General features: G+C 36.0%; 1 protein-coding gene across 1 annotated transcript in view; it reads right to left on the bottom strand.

The window, feature by feature from the left end:
• BIRC6 (baculoviral IAP repeat containing 6) overlaps window positions 1-27,880 on the bottom strand; it is a 201,436-nt gene that overhangs the window by 57,822 nt on the left and 115,734 nt on the right. Inside the window, exons 56-65 of the mRNA XM_026081224.1 lie at window positions 26,896-27,039; window positions 25,931-26,060; window positions 21,516-21,647; window positions 19,111-19,278; window positions 17,701-17,874; window positions 14,311-14,507; window positions 10,114-10,414; window positions 7,176-7,393; window positions 4,588-4,752; window positions 2,483-2,651 (exon numbers count right to left, since the gene is read on the bottom strand). Of these exons, the coding sequence (XP_025937009.1) occupies window positions 2,483-2,651; window positions 4,588-4,752; window positions 7,176-7,393; window positions 10,114-10,414; window positions 14,311-14,507; window positions 17,701-17,874; window positions 19,111-19,278; window positions 21,516-21,647; window positions 25,931-26,060; window positions 26,896-27,039 (1,798 nt within the window). The remainder of the gene's footprint in view (window positions 1-2,482; window positions 2,652-4,587; window positions 4,753-7,175; window positions 7,394-10,113; window positions 10,415-14,310; window positions 14,508-17,700; window positions 17,875-19,110; window positions 19,279-21,515; window positions 21,648-25,930; window positions 26,061-26,895; window positions 27,040-27,880) is intronic.

Raw genomic sequence — 27,880 nt, 5'->3', positions numbered from 1 at the left:
TATTACTAAGACAAACTATTTTCAGGGGCCCGTTTCAAGCTAAATGCCTCTAACTCAAATATGCATGAAGAGTAGACAATATTCTCTCCCAAAGTCATGCCTTTTTACAAGTTTCCCTCACAAACAGGTATCCCCTTAAGTTTTCAAAGACAAGCTTGACTGATATAAGACCTGCAGAGGTATTTTTTTTAAATCCAGTAGTACCTTGTTAATTATGGCTCTATCTGTAGAATTTGGAACAAATACATCAGGAAGCATTCAAGATAATACATTGATGCAAGCAATATAAAGCATAACAACTTTGAGATTTTACAGTTTTAAATCTCAATGAACATACTCTCATCCTTCGTGAATCTAAATAGTAGGTAACAACTTTTCCCTTAAAAGCAAGGTTTTGCTTATAGCTTAGCTATTATATTTACAATTACATATCCATTTATGAAAAAGCAGTATCTGTTCTGTCCGCTCTTTACCAATTGTTAATTCACAAACACAACATACAATTTCTGAACATCCCCTGCCAATCAACTATTCACAAATAAAAATAATCCACAAAGGAAAACATATCTAAAATGAACATTTCCCACTGAAGATCTTCCTTTTTCTTGTACTTTGCGAAAATAAATGGGTCATGAAAGCCAAACTTTGGGTTCACTCCACCAGCCACATCTCTCATCTGTTCTGTCAGCACCTGACTGCTGTTCTCCAGTTGAAGCTGGCTTGTACAGTCAGATATGTTTTTCCATAGGAAACAGCAGAAAGCAATTTCGACAGCTGCGATTCAGTGACAATCCAGAACTATCAGCTTCATCCTTTAGATAAGATAGCATTTTTGCCAGGTCTTTGAATGACCTTTCCTCTCTACCACAATAACAGAAGAATTTGTGCATGTTTGTTAGAAAGACAGCATTTACTTTATTGTTCTACAGGAGATTTTCATTTGTAATGATGAGTCTGGATTGAAATCTACATAGTTCATTTTCCTCATTGCACTATGTGCAAAATAGAACCAATAAATTAATTACAAAATATGAGAGAGATGTCAAGCTTGGATTGGCAAGTGAAGCATTCCTCATATTTTTATTTTTACTATAAGGCCCTGGAAGACTTTTTGAACTACTTCCATTCCATCACGCAAGATTATGTAATGCCCTAGTTACCACAGATTAGGTAGAAGAGCCATGTTCTTGTTGTCCTACATAGTATTTGCTCTATTTAGCGCTATATAGTAAACATGTAGATGCAGGTGATTTTTCTTCTGCCTCCAGAGATCAAATATATTCTGCCATGTACCATTGTTTCAAAAAAACAAACAAACAAACAAAATAGCCCCCATAACTGCACCCTACAACTGGAATCCAAACGCTACAATAATGCAACCAGAATATCAGTTACTCCAACAATAGGAGAGGTTCAAAAATCAGGTTCAATCCAAGTAGAATTATTCAGATTTAGAACAACCCTTTCTGCTATGTAGGGATTAAATCCATCTTTTCAAACAACGTATCTGAATAAAAATCCAACCTAAGGCTAAAGCAGACTGCAGAAACTTCATGTTAACACTTTTCAGGCGGGGGAAAAAAAAAACCCAAAACATACCAATAACTTCATACAAAAGCTTGTCATCTCAAGAGACTGAACACTATCACAAACCCAGTCTGCTAGTTTTACCATTAGTTCTTCGTAGGCATTTGCTTAATTTATACCGCTTGACACTACCTCATACAACTTAAATGCTTTCCACAATAAAGTGCAATGTACTGGATGGAAACTATCAAATTATCTTTGTTTTAAAATTAGTGAGCAGAAACATGATGACAACATACCACTCATTTGTCATTCCTTACAAAAAGGGCAACAAACAAAACAAAAAAGAACATCTGGCAACTTTCTTCCTGCATTTTTGAAATATTTTGCAGTTTGGATAAGAGTTTGGATAATTTGTGAATTTCCTAAACAAAGCAGAAAAAGCTCTGCAGGACAGATAACTCAAAATAATCAGACACAGTAAGACAGGACTGCCCCAGAACTTTATACTTCCAACGTTTACCAACTTCAGAGGCATACTTGCTTGATTTTCTTACAAAATTAACATTTTTCTTCTCAGTGAGAATCACGGTCTTGTTTAAAATGCCCTCTCCCCGTGTAGCTTCTAGTCTACGTAAGAACTAAAATACAAACTTTTCAGATGGAAATACAGTTTTCAAGTTAATTTCAATAGTTTAAGAAGTGAATTTCAAATTTTTAAAAGGACATTAAAACAACAGAAGTTTAAATTCATGTAACAAATTTGGTATTTCAAACACACACTATTATTTTGTTTTCTAAGACTCAAGTGAACGTTCCATGAAATAGTAGAATTCTAAAATGGGAAACAAACAGGCAAGAATTATCTATTGTTTATATAAATTGCACTGTTTCCCTGTTGTATTTGACAGATATAAGCCAACTTTGATTTAGAAGGACACCAACAACACGTTACCTGAATCGTTGCGGAGGTACGATGACATTGCTGGAATGAGGCAAGACTGACTGAGTAGCTCTAAGAGAACAGATGGAAGAGCGCTGCTGTTCTGTCCTCTGCCTTCATGGCTAGTTTGAGTCTCTCCATTTGATGTACTCCCTGCAGGATTTATGTAACTGGCAAGAACCTGAAATACACACAAAATTTAATCAAAACTGATTTATTTTAGGCAAAAGAACTTTGATTTTCCTTCCTTAAGGAAAACTCCAAAATACTTCACTAGCTACTTCGCTAATTCAGTATTGGTATTTATTTCATCAATCTCAAAGGTATCTCAGAAGGAATTCTATAGTTATTAGATCATGATTATGACTTTGGTTCACTATAAAATTAAATAACTAATTATTCTGAATAACTTCAAGAGATCCATTACTATAAAGTTTGTAAAGCTGCTAGAGTTGCTCAAAACAGAAATATGCCAGCTCATGACAACTGGAAAAAAAAAAAAAAAAAAAGTGTAATGTACTTTTGGATGGGATTTCAAGATACAGATGAAGCAACAACTTATGCTGAGCATGAGAGTTACTTTGAATAACTGCTTGTGTGCATGCTCTTACTTCAGTAAGCATGAACAACCTCCCCCTCCATAAAGGTGGGGAAGTCAYCTCAGATTTGCTCATCTGCTCTTCCCAATGGTAGCTCTTGCTGAGCCACAGGCCCTTATCACGTGTTGTAAATGTATGATCTAACATACTTCCATGTGGCTGATTTGTGTGGTTATATCCTCAAATTAAGTAACTTCAAGGCTTGAAAGGCTGTATTATTTGATATCTCAGGGGCTATAAGCTCCTTTTTTTAAACCTCTTCTCCGTGCTTTCATCCTCTTTGCCCTAACCCCATTATCCATTTATCTGCTGCAATATCTTATCAGCACTCTCTACACAGCACAATTTTCCTAAACAACACTTCTGGAAAAGGGATAAGGGAAAGTACTGTACAACTGACTGATGTATTCAGCAAAGTGCTGAAGAGTTTTCTGCTTCTCCCTCCAATTACTGACTGCCCAAAGCAAATGCCTACTTTCCTCATGACTTATGACAGTTAACAGCTAAATCTCTGCAGGGCATAATACAGAATACTGCCTGGAAGCTTCACCAGGAGTAACTCAGGTGCTCTACTCTTTCTTGCTTAGGAAAATTGTTTTGGATTTTATTTGTTATGCTTTTGCAAAGGACATGATACTCATGTCCTATAATCTACAATGACTGGAATAACTGATTATATCAAAATGGTATCTTCATCAGCCAGGGCATGGGCATTTCAGAATTTCATCTCCTTTGTGCTCTAACCCAGCAGTGAGGTTAACTAATGCATTTGAGTTGACAGTTTGGTCAATTAAATTTTTGATGACTAGATAAAACCTCATTTTCCCCACACTGGCCTAAGATAAGAGGAGTTGGTCAAATTTAGCAACTGGACTTAAAGGCCTACTTGTGCAGGATTTATTTCTCCTTAATATGAGGCATTTGAAAGGGATCAGACTTTTATTAAAATGTGGATGTTTACTGGTGACTTAATATTGTCATTTAACTGACATAGCAGGGACTTTATTTATAGTGTGTCTGAGTGAGATTTCATTATCTTGGCAAAACACCACATTCTTGGACACTTCAGTAACAACTATGGGCATTTTCTTAAAACAGAGCAAAAATATGTGAGAAATGAATAGATAAGATAATTTTGCACATATAAAACAAAGTCTATTCCCACATCCTTTTTCTCTGATGGGCCTTTTGACTGAATGCAGCTAYGTCTACAGAAATGTATGATGTCTTCAGAAAATATCCCGGAATGCTTCTTGGTTCACTGTCTATTCTGAACTGTCACCTAAGATTATCCACTCAGGTCTTTTTAATGCAGTAGCCTAGTGAAGTTTAAAAACAGCCTCCCTCAGAAAATGATCTATACCATTTTTCATGTAGACAGTAGTTTGTAAACCATCGTTTGCTGAAAATACCACAATTACTGTGCTAGATGACTGAAAAAGTACAGGCTCTGTTTTTGTCATCCAAGTCCTAAAATTTCAAGGGCTTATCATTAATCAAAACTTCATTATTGCACACCTGTAGAAGGCAGGTGACATGCTCTTCTTCTAGCCTTTGCTTAGTCAAAGCTTGTTCAACATCCCATCCTGAAGCTGTGGAGCCCGTTCCAAAGCCCGTACCCTTAGCCCAGTACAACTGCTGTTCTTCTGTTGATGTAGTGTTGTGCGTACTTGACACCTGTGGCTAAAAAAAAAAAAGTCACCATAATTTCACATTTCTCATCTTATTAGTTGGTTCTTTAAAATTCCTTTGTTCTCCAAAAGGATATCAGCCCAATTTAACAGCTTAACAAACAGTGAAGGCATCACTATCCAGTAGAATTGCATGCTTTAGGCAGGAACCACCTGCCATAGACATGGAATTCCGATACAGGGCAGGAGGGTAAATTGTTGCAAGTGATTTTCAACTTGCCTAGGACAGTAAGCCCATTTTTATTCTCTTTTAAAATATTGCTATTGCTTAAATGATGGTAAGTATAAAAATGGTACCTAATCAGTATCATGCTAAACACTACAGCTCTGTAATTAGAACTAGTAATATCTAGTCAAGTTTAAGAACATAATTAGACAAAGGGGACGGAAGTAGAAATGTCATTTAAAGTATTTCTGTACGTGTCTGCAATGTTAAGATGCTCAAGCATGTACTGATTTTGAATAAATACTCCAAACTGGCAAGAGGTATAAGTTACATCTRTCTCTCTGACATATGATTTCTGTGACACTGAAACACACACTCAGATTTCCTCTCCAGATAATAAGGGGGAAATACTTTATCCTTAAAGTGTTCTGAGAGATATTTCATCACTTTTCTCCTAAGGTGCCTGGACAGCTTATTCCAATGGTTTGCATCATTGCACTTTACTAACATAAATTTAATATTGTCTTGTTTAGTGCTTATGAAATGATTTCAATATTTAAGTTGATTTTTAACCTTTATCACATCATTTAACCTTTACCACAACAGATGTAAAAAAACTCTGATGAACCCTTTTAACTAGTGCCTTTCTTATATGTATTTAAGACCCTAAACATGTGATCTGATTTTCCAGTGGTGAGTGCTTGCTGCTTTCATTAGCATTACTCAGTAGCAATTAGTCTTACTGGAAAGTAGGTCACTTAAGTAGGTGACCAACTCTAATCTGTAATATTTGATTCAAGGCTCTGAAAAGTTTTGTTTTCTGTTCAGATTTTCTTCAGTGATTTTCAAGATTATACTTGAAGGAAGAGAAAAGTGATGTACAGACAGACTGCAATGGCAAAAAAGGTATCACCTGTGAAGTACGATATTGACAGTACTTTGGAATCACCATTTGACTTTTAAATTGGGAATGTAATGCATGTCAGTGATGAAACAGCAGTATGTTTATTCTCATGCAGATATTATCACTCATGCACATGCTGTGCCTTTAACACTCAAGAGGACTGTCATGAGCACTGACTTAAAGCACTTAAGGGAAAGTCTTGCCTCAGAGATATATGCCTCAGTGCAGGCTGATGGATCTCTAGTTTCAGGTTACCATCTATCACCTAATAGATATGAGTTATGTGAAGACAACCTGTTCCAGGGAACACGGTAGAACTGAAGCAGAAGTAAGAATCAATGGTTGCCCTTTTCCCCCAAAAGCCCAATAATGCTGAGATGTCAACGCATCAACAGCCTGATACCCAATTAGGAGGAGGATATCTCAGTCCCCTCTCAAATTTGACTAGCCATTAAATTGAATTAACACACAGTTTCACCTCTTCCTTGCTCATCCTGTCGTCAGTATCAGGAGCTGCTAAAATATGGATGGCCCTGTATTTTGCAACCATTTAGCCATATTTAGCCATGAGGAACTGTTTCATGCAAGCCTTTGCCACAGAGTTGTTACAGAGGGCAAGTTATTAATTAAAAAATACTAAATAAATAAAAATAAAAAAAATTTATACACGTTTTGAGACAATGAGTCTGTCATGCAGAAATGGCAACTCATCATTCTAACAAATCAGGGGACACATTCTCTGAATAGCGGGTAGTAAAATAYGGCAAGTACTCTGCCAAAGTTTAACTTCAGGATTCACTTGGGAGCCTAAACACTATGGAAAATTTTTTTGTCTCAAGATCTCATTTCCCCATCTATAAAAAGGGGTTTAAAAAAAATAAGGCATTTTATTTGTTAATTCTCACAACTCATTTACATTTCTGAGACATTTAAGAGGAAGCAATGTGTAGTCAGTCAGTGGAATTTAGATGACGCATGCTAAATAAGGTAATGAGGTCACACTATCTACTGAGAATTAAAAAAAAGAATCACCACCCATCGCACACTATGACTCTTGTGCGCTGAGAAGGAGGGTCTTGTGAAAGAAACTGGCATGTTTTCAATTAACACATTACCCCCCCGATACCTCCTGGCAAGCCTTACTTGTTAGATAAATTTCATGATCACTGTGTTTGCTTACAGAATGCAAGGCAGAACTACTTCATCAAGTATCTTCTAATCACTTCTGTTCTTCATTCAAAAGCCTACTCCATAAAGATTAGGCTATGAAAGCAGTGAGGTTTTCTTTTTTATAGTTAAGACTCTTACTACATCTCAGTGGTAATTATTCTGCAGTTAAACTTACCTCTGTCTGGTTGGGACTAGAGTTGGGCACTCTTGGTGCATGGTGGCTTAGAGCAGACAGACAAGCAAGGATAAGATGTATAGCCCCAATTTCCAGCGCCATCCGCCTAAGCAGTACTCCATCATCAGTAGTCAACGGTGTAGTGCTGAACAAACTGCGCAGCACATGGAAGGGAAGAGTTGGAAGCACRTTTGCTGAAGGAGACTGCAGGATATGGCCTAGATCGAAGAAGGAAATATCAAAACCACATTTTCTTTCAATAGTTCAATACAGCCAGTTAATCTTTGCAATGATTTTTATATAATACATATAGAAATATACTCAGGGCTCAAGTATTCAGCTATAGCAAAATGTTCTAATATTAGGCTTCTCTTAACAAAAATCTTTCAGCAGCAAAAGAGTAGAGAAGAAAACGTTAATTTACATCCTTTAAGGACTCTGGTAAGAACAAACACTATAAAAATTATGAAAATTTGATTTTCCATTTCCAGGGTGAAAATTTACTTTGTTACCACTAGTGAGTATGATTATGTATTTGATTACACTTTAGGTCATATTTCTGAATGAAGAGAACAAAGGTGGTTCAACTGTTTTTTTTTTTTCTTTTTTTTAAACCTTGCAACTAGGGCAAGTTAAAGAATGCACATGGCCAGCTAACAGCAGCTCAGCTGACTAGCTGCAGTAGTTTATGAGGATGTAGGATTTTTTTTTATATTTATGTGACAACTGTGAATTAAATCACTGACAAAATCCAAGCTGTGATGCTATTCAAGTTGATTATATGGTGAAATACTAACATAATTTTAAGCAGATGAGCTGCATGTTTGAATTCTATACTAGAATTATTTTAAAATCGTAACCTTTATGTATTACGAGCAAAAAGTAATTACTTCTTTAAGAAGACTTATTACAAATAATGGAGTGACTTATTAACAAAATGTACATAAAATTAGGAAGCTGTCTCTCAATCTTTTCTGTATTTAACAATGCATTTCACCTTCCCTCCCCATGCATAGGGGAATAGATATTTGACAGTGAAAATACATTAGTCAACTCCATTCAAAAGCTTACTTTTTATTTTAAATATATTTATATAATTTTCTCCCCCATTCTTAAGAGTTTATCAGCTTTATCATCAGAGGTCTATACTGAAATATACATTACATATATATGTATTTGTACGTATGTATTTCTTTATACACACACATACCCACACAGCGCAGTTAAATTTGTCTATTGTTATTGTTTTTACAGAAAATAATGACAACGAAGCAGGCAGGTCTTTGACTGAGCTCTTCACAAACAAAACTGAAGGCCTCTGCAAAAAAAGTCTGATAGACTTCCAAAACTGTAGATGTAGCCAAATGACAATAAGACAAAAAGAAGAAAATCTAAACTTAACATCTGCCCATGATTTACCTTCACAGACAACAAACCATACTTAACCTATAAACTGTGGATTTATAAGTGCGTATTTTCATATTATGGGAGCAAGAAGAGGTGATTTTAGGTGTATGAAAAGATGCATTTCCAACAGAAAAGGGAAATATTAATGCCTTATACAGAGAACTAATGTGGACTACTGTGTTTACCAAACATCCCATCTTTGGTAAAGAGCTGAATTCAAACTTTTGGTGTAGGGAATGGAGAAACTGACTATTTAGTCCAGCAAAAACAAAGGCTAAGAGGGAATACAGTTGCTGTAAACAAAAACATCAGAGAAAGAAGAGCTATTTAAGATGAAGAACAATGCTGGCACAATGATAACTGGATACAAATAATTTTAGGCTGAAAATTAAAGGCAGCTTCTATCTATCAGGAAAATAATGTTCTGGAACTGTATTCCAATAGCAACAGTGGTTGCACGCACACAGAAAAACAACCAACCTACCAAAAAAAACTCTTCATTTAAGGGTTTGTGTTGGTCTCTTTATAAAAAAGGGATAGAAAATATTGCCTACAACAGCAAGGGATTGGAATCACTCAAGGATGTCAAAATCTGAGGGACTGTATACAGCCCTTCAGGTAATTACTATTCAAATGAGGTTGAAGTAATCAGCCAGACATAATTTTTGTTATCCAATTTATTCCTGTCTCCTATCCTGTACCTAAATATAAGAGAAATAAAAAGATAAGCAGAAGGGGCAGCAGAGAAAGCTCTCAGTCGGTCTTAAGAGCTAACACGTCCGCTATAGAGCTGCTGAATAAAGACTAACTTCAGTTGAGCGCTGCATAGAAAAAACAGCATTCTTTTCAAGGTCATAATGAAAGAAAAGTACTTATGGCACCTTTCACGTAACACTCTTTCAACTTCTCCAAGCACTTTAAGAAATAAAATTATTAGAAAAATATGCAGTCCTATGGGTTTGGTTGCAAAGACACTGGCTACAAATGCAATGTTGCCTCTCAACACATCTGTTCATACATCTAAGAATACCATTAGCCTTTCTCCCTTCTCTTCCCCTCACATCATTAAGCTAACTTTCCTTCCAAACTGTTTTGATCAGTATGCTCTTTCGATGTTCTCTCTAACAGCTTATTCTACTTCTGTTGTAGCTATGCTCCTATGCATGTTACTCTGCATTTGGTTACAGGAATGTAAACATTTGCTCAATTAGTTGAGTGTTCTCAGCTACTCGGATCATTCTGTCCAAACGCACTCTCATCTCAGAGTGTCACCTGCAAGCATTAGAAGCACCTATACTACAATTACTTTGACATCTAGATGAGAACTCTGGAATACTGATGATCTCCACAGAACTTTACCAGAAAGAATTTAATATTTAGAGATAATACAGTAGCAAGGATGCTAGCAACACAGTTCTTCAAATTGCATAAACCAATTCTAACTTCCTGCTAAAGCATTACACCGTAAATAAATTCAAGTAAAACAGTCTAGCTGTGGTCTACAAAGAAACATAATAATCGCAGCACATACTTCCTTCACCATCATCTGTAACTCCCAACACCAATCTCAACAGACACTGAGCATGTTTCCGTTCTTTTAGCAGCACCTCAGCATAGCCAGGGAGACGAAGGAATAAACCAAAGGCAGCCAAAGAATGCGCGGGTATGGGGGACATGGTCTGAACTGTTGATTTGATGGGCGGAGGTTCTGCAGCGATTGTTTCTGGTGCTTCATACACCAGCTCCCCTGATTGTTCAATGGTAACCCACTCAAACTGATCACTGTCCTTCTGCTTTTCCTGCGTGGTCGATGTAACCACTGGAGTGCTCACCTGAAATAACAAAAACAATCAACATTTCTGTGGTTACTGAGTTAGTCACCAAGGCAGAATTTTTATTAGAATTGGGATGTAAAGGACATGCAATCTCAACACAGAACATAATTAAAAAGTCACAGGAAATTCACTGCCCTCTACAGGTAAAGGCCCCAGCCAAAAGGCATAACAAGGGCACCTTCAAAACAATCCCAGGAAGTCCCACCTACATAATAAGCAAGTGTGTTTCGCCAACCTAAAATCCTCAGTTAAAAAGTGTTGTTTAAATCTAGATGCACAGGAGATACAAATTACACTGAAATAAAAAATATGGAAGATTATTTTATATACCAGCCTCTTAAATAAGAAATGGCCAATTTATTTTGAACATTTACCACAGTGAGAATTGAACTAGTTTATTTTTAATTTCATATCAGAAAAGAACAGTCAACCATAATTGCTTAAAATTAAGACAACTTCCGGTTATCCTAGCAGTCTTGTAGTAACTCTTTTGTGTTCCTTTCTGGCTTTTTTGGTGGCTTATTTGGTGGATTTTACTATTATTATGCTCTAACACAACAGTCTGTATTTCTGCTCAAACTAATACTGCACAGAGGACTGTTCAGCCTGGCATTATGATGTGAATCAGAATATAAGGGGGATATTTGTACAGTTCCCCAGAAAACATTCATACGCTCACCTAAAATTAAGGTATGATGTCCAGGTCCCTCACATAATTAAACACTACAGAAGCTTCAGGCTTTCACGGTATTCAGATGAACAGATGCAACTGTATTTAAAATTTCAAATTTATTTTCACATCAGTACTTATTTATGTATCCTATGGCTTAGGTCCATGTTCCTTCCTAGCTGTTTTGTGAAAAATTAACAGTCAAATGAGATCACATCATGTGAGAAGGCACCTCTGAGTGTGTACTGCTCTACTGAATTAGTGGCTGTAGCAATTGGAGGAAAAAGGAGTGAATCTGTTTTAATTTGTAAAGACAACGATGGCATGAAGTAGTCTCTCCCCACCCTTCCTTCCTTCTAAATGCAAGCGAGTTAAATAACAGGGGACACGCACTGACAAATTTAACAAAAACAGTGCACCTCTATTGCAGTCAGAAAGGTCGTGCTGTTTTACAATCATATACAGCACTCAGGAGAATGTTAATTAAACAGCGGATATAGAAGTAACTATTCCTTATCTTTTTAAAATTATCTTTGCAAGGAGGTACAGTGTAACACTAATCATCTGCAGGTTAGAATGACAACTTACAGTAATTTTTAATTCCTATTAAAACAGAGTTAATATTTCCATAAGCAAATGTCAATATCGGCATAAAGTAACCTATTTCCTCTTGGAAGCTCATTAATATAGTCTAATTTACCCAACTGAAGTCAATTGTGAAAGGCCTATGATTTCAATGGTAGCTAGACCGAACCCTCTTGTTTTTAAACAGCCCTAATATTTACATTACTCTTTAACATACAGGGTTAGATTCATGTCTGGTCTAACAGCTGCAGATGAGACAAATGCTTAAGCTGAAATTTCAGCCAAGCCAAACTAACAGCTTGGAGCTACTGAACAGAGGCGGTCTTGCTTCCTTTGAGCTGATTCAGCCCCACTAACTGACAGAAAATTGCTTCATTGCTTCCTAAAGCGAGAGGAAGAGGGGCATGACAGGGCGAGGAAGAGCAAGCTGAACTGGCCCAGCAAGCTCAGCAAAAGGGGGCTGACAAGCACCAGACCCGTCACAGCTGAGAAGGTGATGGAATTTCCTTTTCCAAAGAGGTTTTTAATCTACTCATTCTCTTCTGCCAAACTGGAACCCGAATCCTCAATTTTAACAAAAGCAGCATCAGAATATGTGCCTTTGCGGGCAAGAATTAGCAGGTACTTTCAGTTATTTTAACATACCTTTAAACAGCAGCTCTAAGTGCAATTCTGAAAAGAGCTGACTGAAGGGGAAAAATACTTCCTACTAAATCAGGTATGAACATATCAGCTACTTGTCTACTTTTTTCCTCTAGATTTCTTATTCAAGCAAACACTGGCAAAGCTTGACCCTGATTACCTTGAGATCCAAGGAAATAACAGCCTTACAGAATGTTGGACAAAGGTAATATATGTAGTACAGCATACAGTAAAACCAAAGTGTCTTATTCTTCATGACTTTACATAAATTTTCTTACATCAGAGAAGAATGATTAGTGTTAACTTTTTTTTTTTTTTTTTTAAAGTTGTATCCTGTCAACTCACAGGAATACTTCCATTTTCTTTTCAACCTTTTGCTTGATCTGATATTTTTAAATACCCTGAGGATAGAGCTCTAAACAGAAAAAAGGCTATGCTAGTATTTCTCTAGTCATTTTTCATGTGTATGTTTAAAATCTTTTACAGTTTTCACATGGGGATTTTTTTTTTTTAAATCTTGATGCCACTTATTAAGAGAAATGTAAAATGTAACACTTGCATTAAGAGGATGCAGTTAAATATTTTCAAAGAGAAATTTGATGTAATTACCACCAGACTGATCTAAACTGGAAAAGATTAAGCTGAAAAGTCCTTAAAGAATTTACTCAGAAACCCAAATTCCTGATTAGATGTCACAGTCATGTTTAGCTGCATTTATTCCAGTTACCTACAGGTTAGGAGAATAATTAAGGAAACCTTAAAATACAGAGTTTACAGAATCAGAATTATCAGTGGCCTAAAGAAATCTAGAAGTAGAATTAATGAACAAAGAGTCTGGACAATTTATCAGTCTCAACCATGAATTTTCCATTTAGTATTATTTGTACTTAATGTGTTTTTTATGGATCACAGAATTATTATCAAATATCTGAATGCAAATTTATATCTCAAGTAAAAAAAAAAAAGTTAAAGAGAATATCTTCTCAGGACTACAGAAAAAAGGGAGAAAAAGGGATCAAATTTCTCACAGTCATAAATTGCCCTTCGTCTGTTACAGGAATCTATGGATCAGTCTCTTAATGCAGACCACATGTTACCTCGCTGGATTTCAAAATATAATAATTGCATATGTGAACACACTCCTTTCATTTTTAATTCTTAAAAAGGCTTGGTACTAGACATCTAAAATATCTTCAGAGAACTATTCTCTCTAATGTTTCACCAGTATCTAACAGGTTCTTCCTGAACTGCACTGTCATTAACAAAGGATTCCTATTAATTACCTGGTCTCACTACAGGGTTGCTATTCCTGCCACAGGTTAGCAGTCGAGGTACTGAACAGCACACTTCACTCAGGATTAACTTAATTTCAAAGGGAATAGCCATTCATAATTTTTTCTATTAGGAGTATCAGCAGAAAGTTTCAAAAATACAGCCAAGTAAAGCTAGAATAATTCAGTGATTATTTTTCCCTTGTTAATACTGGTGGCTCGTGTACATAGGAAAGTAGCCAAAGCAGTAATTCCACACTAATGCCCTTGTTGACGCTTTTGTAAACTGTATCAGTGCCTCCAAGAGAAACTCTACGTGATCCACTTTGAGAACTGGATTTCATTTAACCATAAAAACAACACTGAGGGTACATTTACACAGGCAATTCAAATGATAAGCAAGTATGGCCTCATAGCACAGCAACTTTATGTTACTGAACCCTCCATCAGAAATGCAAGGTATCTTAGGAATTAACAAAAGCGAGGCAAGCAGTAACACTGAATTCATGCTTTTGTTCCACAAGAAGGACGTGCTTACTCAAGCAAACCACAACATGCACAGGGAAGCAGCATGTACAGCTCAACTGTGCAGTGGAGTCATGCATTTGACTACTTTAAAGAAGCTTCCACACAACTAAGATGTCAAACTGGACCATACTGAAACATGGGAAAAACATTGCTCTTAAAGTCTTAGCATGTTTTTCTACGCTGATTTTTTCACTCACTTGTTGAATTACGTCAGGATAAAGCATAGGGAGTCTCTCTGCAATGAGGGCCAATCCACCCATTCCTGCAAAAACTTGCAGTGGAGACTGAATGGGACTTGTTTCAAGAAGTGATTCATCTAGCACTGCATCCATACACTCATCGCCAGGGCTGATTGCTTCATCTTCAGGGCAAGGCCCCAATAAATCTGCATGTTCTATAAAAACAGATGGAAACAGAAATTAATACAGCATCATCAACATTGTGTTTGTTTCCTCCTCTACCTAAAAATGAACTTCAAATGTAGCAATTCCTTCTTCAGCAGAACCTGAGTCAAGAACCTGAAATACATCAGTACAAGGATGTCAAAAAGAAAAGGCATTAGTACCTTTTGGCAATGATGCCAGATTTGCGCCATAACTTGAGACTATTTATACAAAGTTACCTACTATTAAAATTTAATGTTTTACTAAAATTTGATCTATGGTTTCAAAATTTTGTTAGCTTTGAAAGTATGACAATGTATTTTCTTTTATTCTGCCTTTCAACTGGGAGATAAGAGTAGGTTTGTTACCCTTTGATAAAGAGTTCATAGCTGAAGAAAGGAAAAATAATTTTACACAAATTGGTCTTCTGTTTTTTTTTCCTCCAAAATGTTGAAGAAAATTTCTCCTTAATTTCCCCATTCCCATCATTTACCTCACCATCAATAAAGCCCAGTCAAGCAGCCAGAAGCCAGAAGTATCTTTGTGCTGTGAGCAGTCTGACACCCAGCTGAAAATGCATGATTATATTTAAAATGCGCGTAGGCATACATATTATCATTTGTTATGTACCTATAAAAACACAGAAGCACACTATAGTTCATGTAGCTACCAAAACTAATGTGCATTTTGTTTTCATTTTATATGCAGATTTTTTTTTAATCTTTTTTTGAAATCTTTTCTTCTCCAATTTGAGAGAGAATAAGAAACAGCAGGTCCCTATCCAGATTCTCAACTTTTAAATGAGCAAGAAGCACCAGGTTACAAGGACATCATGAATACCTTGTGGGAAGGAGCACATCTCTATAGAGCAATGGGATCAAAGTAGCCAACCTAATAAGCTCATATCAAGGGTATGTACATCAATTCTTAATTCAGCCTGAAGGACTACTAGAAATAGAACAGCTCACCGACATTTCCAAAGCAAGATAATCCTTGTAAGAAAGACCCCAAACATAAGACTTTCTGTGCATTCAACATTGAATGCTGCTGTTAAGGACACAGAAGGATACTGCTTCTGTAAAGTTTTCCCTATGAGCACAGATAGCAGCTGTAGATGGTTTTGAACATGCTGGACTGCCTTCTATCAGCCAAGTGGAGAATTCCACCACGCCAGGCTGAACAGTATTTACAGCTCGATTGCTTGTGATGACATGAATTGATCTGACCCCTGGAAAGGTCAGATTTGCTTCCTTGCCAAGGAAGATTTTAAAATGAAGATTTTAAAATAAGTATTTTAAAGGAAGAGTCAACCCTTCTGCTTCTCACATGTTGATCAGAATTTACATTACAGTGTAAAAAGCTGTGAACCTTCCTGAAGAAGGAAAATAAAAAATAGACATACATAAATACTAAAAATGCAACTAAGGTGCAATGTTTTGTAACACCATATGCTTCTCTACACAGGTACTTTAAAAATATATGTCAGTGAGTAAGGGTATAGGCAGATCTTCTATTAGGTGTGCAAACACATTGCTACTCCCCTCGCCCAGTAAACATTCTTGCAAGGAGTTACCCTTAACCCTTACATATGCCTCTGCAGTATACTAAAGTGTAACTTTAGTTAATCTTCTTATAAATTTACACCATTTACCAATTTACATCATTTCACTTCCATGAATGTTCTGCACGTTTTCACTAAAGGCATCAACTTGCCATGTAAAACTGCTTGTCTCGCAAACAAGGGCTTCTCCTCAGGCTGAATCACACAAATGCATGCTTTTCATCAAATACAGTAGTAACAAATGCAGTTCTCAAGACACCACATTAAGCTATAAACTCTATCCACCATGGATGGTGGCAAAATGAAAGTCTATTTTAAGCAATAAGTGGAAAAATATTAATTTAGAAAAGCTTTTTACAGAGCACTAGGAAAACCTGCAAAACTGATGAGTGGTAACTGAGAGACATCTGAATGTTAACTGTAAGATTGTGCTCTATTGTATGACGGCTCAATAGATTTGCAATGACAAAGCCAGTTTTTCAAAAGCATTAGTCTCAAATTAAAAAAGAAAGACTAGCAATCCAATAAAATTTCTTCACATGCATGTGTCTTCACATGCAACCCTACTAATAAACCAAACCTCAAATGATTATTTTCAAGTTTCATTAAAATAACAGAAAAATATTTATTATAGGTTTAGAATTTAAATAAACAGAAAAATAAAATAAAAACTGTGTATGAAAGACAGAAGCCTCTCAACACGAGAGATCTGTATATCCATCAATCTTTTAAAGCCATTAGATGCAATCAGGAAATACCTAGCTCAGACCAGCAAGCCAGAAAATAGGTCTTTTGGTTGTTTTTTCTTTTCTTATTCAACTCTCTACTCAATCTTTTCTAGAAAAATACTTATCTATTTAATGAACAGTTTTTACCACAAGCTTCTATCTTAAAGTAACCAAATGATTAACTTCCTAATTCCATGCTGTGTGAGCAGCCCRGCGATCAGCAGAGCACCTTAGCTTAATTTCAAGGTCCCATTCCTCTAATTCCTTCCCTAAAGGAAGGACGTCAAAATACTTCAAGCCAGATTCCCTGGATACACCTCCCCCCCCCCCCCAAATCCCTGAAAATACTATGAGCAGACAGATAAGCAAACGATTAGGAAAACCTTAACAAGAAACGGACACTATTAAAAAGTACTAAACAGTGTTCTTAAAAGCTGGAATTATGAGATCTTCAGGGCTTGAGAAGAATTCCCTTTTATCAAAGAAGCATCTAAGTAACTGAGCTGCTGCAGGCTTCTGTAACAGATACAGCTTCAAACACACAGTTCCTGCGTTGCTTAATCTGCCCTAGTTATCAGCACAAATACTTACCACTGAGAACTGGTATACACGTCAATAAAAATACATGGTGTCTATCCAATCAAATAATAACATCATACCCAACAATATGGTGAAGAAACAAAAGTGAAACAAGAACCACTCTATTAGTACATCTTATTACACACAGTTGAAGACACAGGCTGTGAATTCATTCATTATCACGAAGCTTAGCACTTGCCTTGTGGTGAACAACGCAGGAACACCATCCAAGAAGATACAGAAAAATGCTACTTCTCACCAAGAAAGACAAAGCCATTTTTGTCCGAAATAAAAACATTTATAAAGGAAGATATCAAAAAAAGTCAAAACACTCACCTTTTTCTGTGTGCAGACGTTTAAATGAGTCTGTTTTTGATAAGCTTGGATCTGAGATGACTTTGGAACCAAGCTTAACAGTCAAATCTATTGATCGGTAGCCTTGAGGGAGTTTACGGTCATACAGCAGAGTTAGAAGCTGGGCAAGTGTCATTTCAGCTGGTAATGGTTGGCCTAAACAACAATGGCATCAAGTCAGAGCAGAAAATTATGATTGGGTTATTTTAACATGCCTGTCTGGGTGCTGTTCATTACTTGTACCACAGATGCCAAGCAGACTAAGTATTATTTGGCTCTAAACCAAAGCCTTACTTCTAACATTCATTCTCTTAGGAAAAGGGGCCCCATCAGTTTGGAAGAGCCTGTTGAAGAACTATGCCAACATTCCCTAAGGCAGCTCTGTGCCAAAAGCTCAAGCACTTGGCAAACGCAACAAAAAGCTATGGCTGTAATTTGATGTGCATTTTAAGCAGGTACTGCCTGCCCACTACTATTAAATCCCACCCCTTCATCATCCTTGTATTGTGGTGGCATAAATGTGTGCAACCATAAGGTAAAAATGGTCAAACTGGAAAAAAATTTAATTCTGTACTAGGTGAAAATGACTTTGATTAAAATAGATGAGAAACTCTTCTGAATAATATTAAAATATTTTATCCATGTCCCTGTACTTTATCCCTTTTCTAACGTTAAGAATTCCAGTCACACCAATCCCTCTCTCTGTAGGAGAGTTTCTTTATTCTCTAATGATTCTCAACTCTTCTTTTGCTGAAATAATAGTTCTTTAACAAGTGATCTGTCTTCATTAAAATTTATTTCTCCTCTGATCTGTGCCCCAACCACAAATTTGCCACCAAAAGTGTATAGTTTGGTCCAGATAGCTGATAAAGCCCGAGTACATACCTACTCTACATAAAACATGACAAACTGCTTAAGACGTGCTGGTTTTGAAGACACAAGTATTATGGAATTCACTCAAGAATATTCCAGAACTGGCAAATCAACCTTCCAGACAGCAACAGATGTTGGTTGCCCACTCAGAACATGAAATAACAGGGCAAAACTACCTGTTTAATTCTGACTTGCAAGTCAAACAAAATGTGAGTCACCTTAAAAAAAAAGCCCTTTTATTCCTCAGCTAAAGGGGAAATTTTTCTTAGATCTTGTTTAGGAACCAGGAAATAAACTTCAAGGAAAATCAGCATATTCATTATTTTCATCAAGCTACAATGTTGTTGCAATATTCCACTTTTGGTTGAAAGCAATTACCAACTACAGCAGTGCTCTACCCTTCAGAAGGCTGAATACACATATACAGAAGTCCATCAGCATTACACCTACTTTCTAATGACATACCAACTATTGCAAAAGACCATTGTTTTAAATTTTAAAGACAGTTATTAAAGTTACCTGGTAGAAGTTTATGATATAGGTGAAAGACTGGAACACTAATGGTCTTGCTGGAAGACTCTCCTCCTGAGGAAGAGGTACCTACTTTATCCGCCATCACTCTTCCTCGTCTCGATGGTGGGCGTGGGGGGGTGGATGAAACAGCTCTTTTTGACTGAGATTTCAAACCTAGTATATAAGTAAAAAATTCAAAGTTATTCTGGTATTTAATAACTTCAGTTAGCCAAGATGCAATGTACTCCATGTCTTCAATGCTAGGAAAAAGGTCCAACTTCTCAGCCCAGACAAATCAAAAAATATGAGAAGCATTCATGTATACAATCTGTTTGGATCTAATCCCACTATTTTTATACACTTACAAGGTTGTGGATTCTCCTGAGCCCCAAACATAACTCTACTAGATCATATCATTCATAAAAAAGCAAAAACTACTGTTCTGATTCTACCTTAAACTAGCGAAGGGACTGCACAGCAATGAGGCCTATGGTAAAACCTTTTAGGTTGTTTTTTCAGCTGAAGGCAAATAAGGGAAAAAGTTCCCAAACTGACAGATATTTCAGCATACAGCCTACTTGCCTGGTCTACCAAGATGACTTCAGCTGCAGTTCTGATAGTAGCACATGCAATGAAAGGTACCTTTGAACATGCTTTTAAAGTTGCCTAGGTCAAAACCTTTGAACTACAGGAAGACTAAAAGGCAGCATAGGTAGACGAAAAGCTTATTGAGCTTATGTAGCAAGACTGTCATATTTTGGACAGTTTAAGTTGACTCAAGGCTCAGCCAAACTATACCACTATCACATACTCTTCCATGGAGGTGACAGACCAAGTAAAAAAAGTCAACGGGTAGCTGGGTCCATATACAAAGACTCACAGTGAATATGGCCTTATAAGCAGCCAGGAGAACCTGGAAAGTTAACAGCCGCCCCACCTGAAATGCTATGCTATGCTCTGATTTTAGCTGTTCAGTAGAAACAATTATAATACTCAGCACATTCTCCGATCACCTCAGTCTACTAGATTAGCTCTTCTCAGGAGATTAGGCCCCAAACAGCATCTCTAAATCTTTATTAATTTTACAAACAAGGAACAAGTTAAACACTGGCTGGGTGAATCTCTGAGGAGACTGAAAAGGTACAAAACAGAACATATGAAAATGTAGACAAAAAGAAGATTTCATAAAAAGGTAGTAAGAACAAAAGTAAATGGAATAAATTTACATTTTTAATTGTTTTACCTAATTGGAAGAAATGCAGGCAAAAAGACAGAAAAACTTAAGTCTCTTTCTTTCTAAAAAATGGAATGAGATATATCAAGCAGTATGATCAGAGATATGACTGGGATAACACATGGCTGGCTATGCTATGCCATTTCTTCAATCTTGAAATATTAATTTTTTCCTCCTGGGTTCTTTTATTCATGTTTTAACCCTTCACTTGAACGAACAAATGTTTTGGATCTTATTAAAACATGTTTACTCTGCTTAGGTGGCAGCTATTGTAAACACCTTTCTGGATAAAGTTGCTGCAATTAACTATCAACTGTGTTGCTTTAGATGTATACAAAGATCAGTGAAACCACTGCTCTATTAAACACTTGAATTCAGTGTTGTATCTACATCTAAAATCCTGAAATAAAGGATGTTGAGAAACATTGGTGCCAGAAGTCAAAGGAAAATCCGCATCTCTTCTTCATGCTTCATGAAGTGTAAATGAAATTGAGATAGCTCTATAAAGGCAGAAAGGTAGGATAGTTTGAAGTTCATTAATCTCTCTCACACACCAGAAGTTCAAACTGAAAGACTAATGATCTCTGCAGCCATCGCCGGAACTGTAACCTTCTTGTTCCACTGCAAAATTACCATGTTCAGCTATAGCCTCTATACCAATTTTGGAGAAGACAGGTTTACACGAATGCTTTCAGAACAATTTCCAGATTACTTTCTAGAGGAAAAAACTCTATTTGCACTTTCCAGGTGGAATAGCATAGTTTTATACATGTTCTCCATCTGACAGATTTTTGCACAGTTGTTACACAAAGTACAAGAACCCTTTTATTCCCCAAAATCACACTGTGGGAGCGGGTGATCAAATTTAACACACCAGCCACTGCAAAGGTACGGCTCTTTGAAATTCTGTAAAATGCACTAGCCACAGCATCCATAGCATACCACAGATACACTTGTTTAAGTATGAATTTGTTGAAGCATATAATTCATTAGAAGCAGTGCCTCAAACAGCAAAGGCCAGTTCCCAGTAAACAGCCAGCTAGATTAATACGGCAATACAAGTTTTTGCTAACCATCTTTAGTAATAAAATGAATTACTGGTTGATATGATTTTCTTTTTTTTGCATTTAATGTTCAGAGAAATCCATCTTTCAGCAGGTAGAAGAAAAAAACATACCAGAAGCAACAACAACACTATAATTGTCCTGAAATCCATTTTCTGCTTTAACTTTTTCTTTCTCTTCATAGTTCTTTTTTTCTTTATCTTCCTTCTGTTCATTAATTAGTTTAGCTGTGATACTGGGTGTATCTATAGGCAAAAAAAAAAAAAAAAAAAAAGAGAGAGAGAGAGAGAGAGAGAAGAGAAAGGTATTTCAAGATATCAGGTCAATTTTATTACCAGTTTCTAGGCTGTTAACAAGGCACTTGCCATTCTCTACTATTTTACTGGCTTACAGCTCTATCCCAGGCAGTAATATTTTTATAAATACCTACAAATTAAGATGTTAGGATAAGCCTGACAAAAACAAAACAAACAAACAAAAAAACAAATGCACACACTTTCCTCTAACAATTTAACACTGTTACAACTCTGAAAAGCTATGTGACAGGTCAAGAATGCTTATGTTAAAACACCACTGTGACCAACAGAACAGTGAGGAGGTTAAGTTAAAAAAACAACAAACAAACAAACACACACCCCCCATACACACACACACACACACTTTTTTTTTTATGGACACCTGCAAGCTTCTCCAAATAAATTGTTATATGTAAGCCTGGGTATCTAGTGTCATACATTGATCCAGTTTCAGAACCAGTGAGTATGACTGCTCCTTTGAAATTGAAAGATGCTCAAAGAACACTGTACATCTTAATCTTGTACCATTTGCTCAAGTGATTACTAGATTACAGCAGTTCAACTATTTTGGCTAGTACAGACCACAAATACCAAGCAGTAACTACTGAATTACTGATTACTGGTTACAATGGATCATTTCACACCTGTTGAGATACAACACTAGCACTAAAACGGCCAAATAATTTCCTAATTGTTTCCAAGTAGGTTCTTGTTTCCACTAAACCACAGCCTTAAGCCATAACCACAGCCTCAAGATCTAGAAGTACAATCCAGCTTCCTTTAATTTCATATCAGCTATAGTTGAGGCACTGAAAGAGATATGGTTTGACCTCCGTGGAAATACACTGTAATTTATGCCTGAAGAAGACACTGATGATGTCTATGTCTACCCAGTAGTGCAGACCGAAAGAAGATATGAACAGTGAAACTGCCAGTACTGAGGACCCAAAACCCACACTACATATTTCAGACTGGATATTTTTTTTATTATTATTAATAGTAATATTATTTATTTATTTATACACTCTGGAGTAGCTCTAGCCTGGTCCCATTGATTGAATGCCCATTTGTTGGTGGAATATTTATAAATTTCTTAGCAAAATCATTGAGGAAGCTTAAACAACGGTATTTTTAGTGTTCGGATGATATCCAGTTTTGCTATTCAATTTTGCTGACCAGCCAGGAACAGTACCRTAACTTAAGGCTAAGGGGAATGGACTGCAAAGTAACTGGTACTCATCCTAGACGATCACATCTGCAATGATACTGCACATTTTCTTCCTCTGGTGAAGGGATGCGAGCAGCAGATTTAGCAATGATTTTAGACAGTGTTTGCAAGGCAGGAAAAAAGCATGAGGGGTAAATACAATTATTGTGATTTATTTTTTGCAGAAAGTATGACATAATCAATTTGAGGTTTTAATATCATACAGAAAACATCGATGGCATATTTAAGAAAAAAATGAATTAATCCAAGGAATAGCCTCCAACATAGGATTTTCACAAGTTCGTATTATTGCAGTGGTGACAGTAGTTTAAAGTTATGGTAATAGCCCTTTTTTTTTTTTTTTTTAATACCAGTTTTCATCTAATTTGGATAGCAGCAAGTCCAAATAACATGAAAACAGCAACAGTATATCCTAAGGTTCCTACTTCTGTATAATTACAGCTCCAGTCAGGCATCATTTTTCCTCAGCCTTGGAGAGGAGGGTTATTCAAAAACTCAGCAAAGGGATAAACAGGCTTTAAGGGAGCATATTGCACACTGGAAATTCTCCCAATCGCAGCCATTTGCGGTCAGCCAGTAGCATGCCGAAAGCATGCCGAAGGGCAATACAACTAGGCATGAAGCTATCGATAGCAGTATTTTCTCTTTACTCGAAACTGGAACAAGTTAACCCAGTGTAGAAAATAAGTTTATTGTGTTTATACTAGAAATTTGTCAGGAACAGAAATGCAGTCCTTAAGGGCTGTGAATTGGGGAAATCCGACTGTAGCTGACAGGACTTGGTGTATTTCTAGCAAACCAAGACTTTTCTCAATCTGACACAGCTTAAAGGCATATCGACCGACAGTCCAATCCTTAATAAAAGCATTAAGAAAGATTAAGAAAAATGACCTTAATAAAGAATGAACATTCCCAACAGAGAGAAGAAAAATAAAGCACAAGAGGAAAATGACAAAACAGATCACCCTTTTTTAGAAGCTTATTCAGGTAATCGGCAAGATTTTTTTCAGAAGTATACAGCAAGTCTTTACCACATAAGTGTGCGTTACAACATTTTGCGTTAAGCAGATCAGTTATGCATGTGACAGCATGGTTTAGTCACCTAAGCAAGTGTTTCTCTTTTTGAGTGCTCTAGTTTTACAGAAAGAGTGGCTCAAAGCTGAGAAGCCAAATGTTAACTTACATTCTTTTTGTCCTAGTTACACTTAATTTAAAAAGAAATTACAAAAAAAAAAAAAAAATGTATACAGAGTGAGCTATTCCACCCACTACAGCAAGTCTGACCATAAATAGCACAAGGGTCTAAAGACCTTTGTCACATTCCACACGTGACCTTGTCATGACACTAAGTGAATAAAAAATTCTATCAAAAATCATAAGTTACTGATCACAGGTAAATAAGTTTCATGCATTTTTCTAGGCTTCGCTATTTTTTAGCCAAAGTCCCAAAGCACATTTTGTTCTGTCCAGTGTTGGAAATGCCAAATAGTGCCTAGTGTTGGAAATGTTGTTGTAGTACTTTCATCATCTTGTTGTTAAGTACATTAGGGCAATACCTTTATTTTTAAAACACTAGGCAGAAAAGCTGAAAGTGTCACCACAGCATTTGTTGATAATTTAAAGGTTTTCAGTAGATATATATTAAAAAAAAAAGAAAAAAAAAAAAAAGCAACAGTTCCTCTGAACTCCACAAAGATCTGCTTCAGAAATTAAAGTTGATCCTAAAGTACTTTCAAACTCACAGAGTTCTGAAAAATTACACATATAAATATATCTGCCTAAGAACATAAATACCTAGACAAAATTATGGGCAGCTATGGKTCAGTGCACATCTTCAGTATGGCAAAATTATAATTGCTGTGATGAATTTTGACTTTCATTTGTTTTTACTAAAATGAGACCACCACCTTAATAGTAAAGAGAAATTGTTATGGCCTATTTTTTTTAATTAGACACGCTTAAAACTTATTTTTGATGGAACGTGATCTAACAGGTTTTACTTTGTATTGTTTACATGAGGAGAATCAACTTGCATCTTGTCTGGTTTTACCTAGAGACCTCTGGCATAGACATGCCACATTTAGTATGAGTTCTACTCTTAATTGCATGTAAAAGAAAAAAAAATCACTAGCCTTAATCTTTAAAAAACAGTTCTGTTTGCTAAAGTGTTAAACAAACCACTGAAGTTCAGGGTGGGCATCTACCATTCAGGTGTCAAAATTCCCGTCCTAATCTGGGCAGCCTGGTCAACAGAGTGCCCTACAGAGGGCCTCATCTCTCTATATATAATCAAGTAGTATAATTAAAAATATTGAACTTAAAAAAAAAAATTAAAATCATGCCTAAATTCATGCTTGTTGTGTCTAATTTTAAACTTCAACTCTAACATTAAATTAAGGTTCTCAATCTCCACTTAGTAAGTAAACCAAAATGTTTACATAACAGGCAAATGCATATCCACAGAAATTAGATGGATACTTCATTTATATCCTTTTCATAGAAATACCATTTCTGCGATCTTAATCTTAGGAAAAACTTTTAAGTCCCAGACTATTTAAGTGACATTATTTGTTTTGGAACGTTTAAGTGACAGGGTGAAAGGATAGGGCATTTTAAAGACTGACATTTGCAATATCCTACACATGGTCTTGCAAATATTCAGATTTCAAAACATGTTAAATATTGAAAAATATGTTAAATATTTGAAAACCAACCACCAACCAACAAACAACAACAAAATCACACCTTCCCCACTGGCATTGTAACCGAGCTACCTGACTTTGAGTTTCATATGAGATTTACAGAAAGTACATAAGATCTCTGAACAATAAAAGTACATTTTAAATGGAACATGTAAGAGATATGCAAAGGCTTACAACTTAAACCTCCGTTTCGTATTTGGCAACTATGAACATTCCAAATATACATATAGATAAGGCATGCATGGGTTTTTTTAATTGAAACTATATCTTTAAAAATAAAACACAAACTATTATAAACTTGCCTGACACGCGATCAAGAACCTCTGCTAGAGTTGTTGAGACAGGCAAATGAAGAGTGCGAAATTTGTGTCCTGCTCCATACATTGGATGCTGAATCACATGACTGGTAGCATTAATTCTACCTTTGTATAGCTGAAAAAAGAAAAAGGAATTTAATACTCTGAAATAAGTTAAATCATTAAGTTCTTACAAATTTACTTCAGCAAAATAAAGTTAACTCTTTTTGTGCTAAACAAGAAAAGTTGAAAATATTCAACTTTTGAGGTATACAGTATAAGACAGTAAAAAACATTAAATTAGAACAAGTTAAATTTTTTAAAATGCAAAAGAATTTGCTTCAAAATCTTAGAATATTCTTAGCAACTGAAACAGTATAATAGTGTATTTGTTTTTAAAAAAAATGAATCATTTTCCATAGCTGTTTACCAGACAAAAATTGAGTGTCCCAGATGTATGATTATTTCAGAAATTAAAACTTCTGAAATTAAATTAGCAAAATCACAACATACTTGGAGAAAGATGTCATTTTTCTAGTGCTCGGACTTAAAAATAAAGTGCATTCTAGATATAATATCTACTTTTTGTTACTATGATGGACAAAAAGTCACTACTTAATTTTAAATAATTGAAATGTTTTAGCTAACATATTTTAGCTCTGAAATTTTTAACTGTTCTTTGCTTACAGTAATTTTCTATAGGCTTCTCTGCAATAAGACAGCCATTGGCTCCATCCATCCTACCATTATGGGAACTGCTTACTAATATTCAGGTACAAAACTAATTTATTGTGTAACACAATCAAAATGTTGAGTTACAACTGAACCTCACCAAAGCATTCCCTTCCAAAATCCTGCAACGTGTACAGTAGGAAAAGCTGCTGCATAACCTCTCAAAGTTGACTATAACCTGAATTTCTTTAAGAATAAAGCTAATTCATGGTCACCATATAGATATCAAAGACCCTTACTGGACATGGGGACTGAAGAAACAGAGTCACTTTCTCATCCTCTAGCATCAGTTGCAAAAAAAGCCTCCTAATAAATCCTGAAATATTTCCAGAGGTTGGGAGGTTCCCACGCTGAGGAGAGGACTGGAACAATTCACAGAGAACCTGGAATGCAAAATGACATCATATTTAAAATATTTCTATGTTTAGGTCTCTAAAATATCTCTGCACAGCCATAATAGGCAGTGCCTAAGATCCACCTTCCAGTTATCATTCAAACTGGAGTTAAAAAAGAGTATACATTAATTGTAAAGATCAGAAATGAGCATGACTGAAGAAAATAGCAGCAGCAAAAAAGTTTTGAAAAAAAATACAAAACATCGTCTACAGCATCAAAATAACTGTGAGCATGTAGATTATGAAGAAGATAAATCGACAAAAAATATTTAGAAAAAATAGCTTCTAAATTCCTAAAGCAAAAATTTCCTACTCTACAAGGCAGTATTTATACAGTCCACTAACAGAGAACTGTACTGATTTTTTTTTTTTTAAACCAATTTCATCTGTTCTCATGGCATTGCCATTCTTAATGTTGAAAGGAGAAATCTTTTTTTAATTATATTCTTTTTCAGCTAGGTTTGCAAGGTTAATGGTTGTGAGGAAATTAGCTGAATTAGCACTAGAATGCTAAATGCAAAGCCATATTCTGCAACAGTCCATTATTTTCCTGGCCACAGATTGTGCAGGCTAAGGTTGTGCAAGCAAATCTAATGGGAATTTTATGTTAGTTACTAACATAAAAGATGCGTATGCAGCTTGGTTTTCAAAGTCCATTTTAGAACAGTTTAAACCTATGCAATTAGACCAAAGCCCAAGATACTATATAAAAGAGTCTTTGTAAGATCAGAAGTACAACTTTATACAACCAAGAGGAATACAAACCCAGAACCCCACAGAAGGAGGAGGAGGAGGAAGGGAAGGAGGAGGAGGAGGAGGAGGAGGAGGA

Source organism: Apteryx rowi, unplaced genomic scaffold, assembly GCF_003343035.1.
Source record: "Apteryx rowi isolate R43461 unplaced genomic scaffold, aptRow1 scaffold_54, whole genome shotgun sequence".
In the NCBI taxonomy this organism is placed as follows: Eukaryota; Metazoa; Chordata; class Aves; order Apterygiformes; family Apterygidae; genus Apteryx; species Apteryx rowi.
Note: the sequence above shows the minus strand (reverse complement) of the source record. Positions and strands in the feature narration are given on the sequence as shown.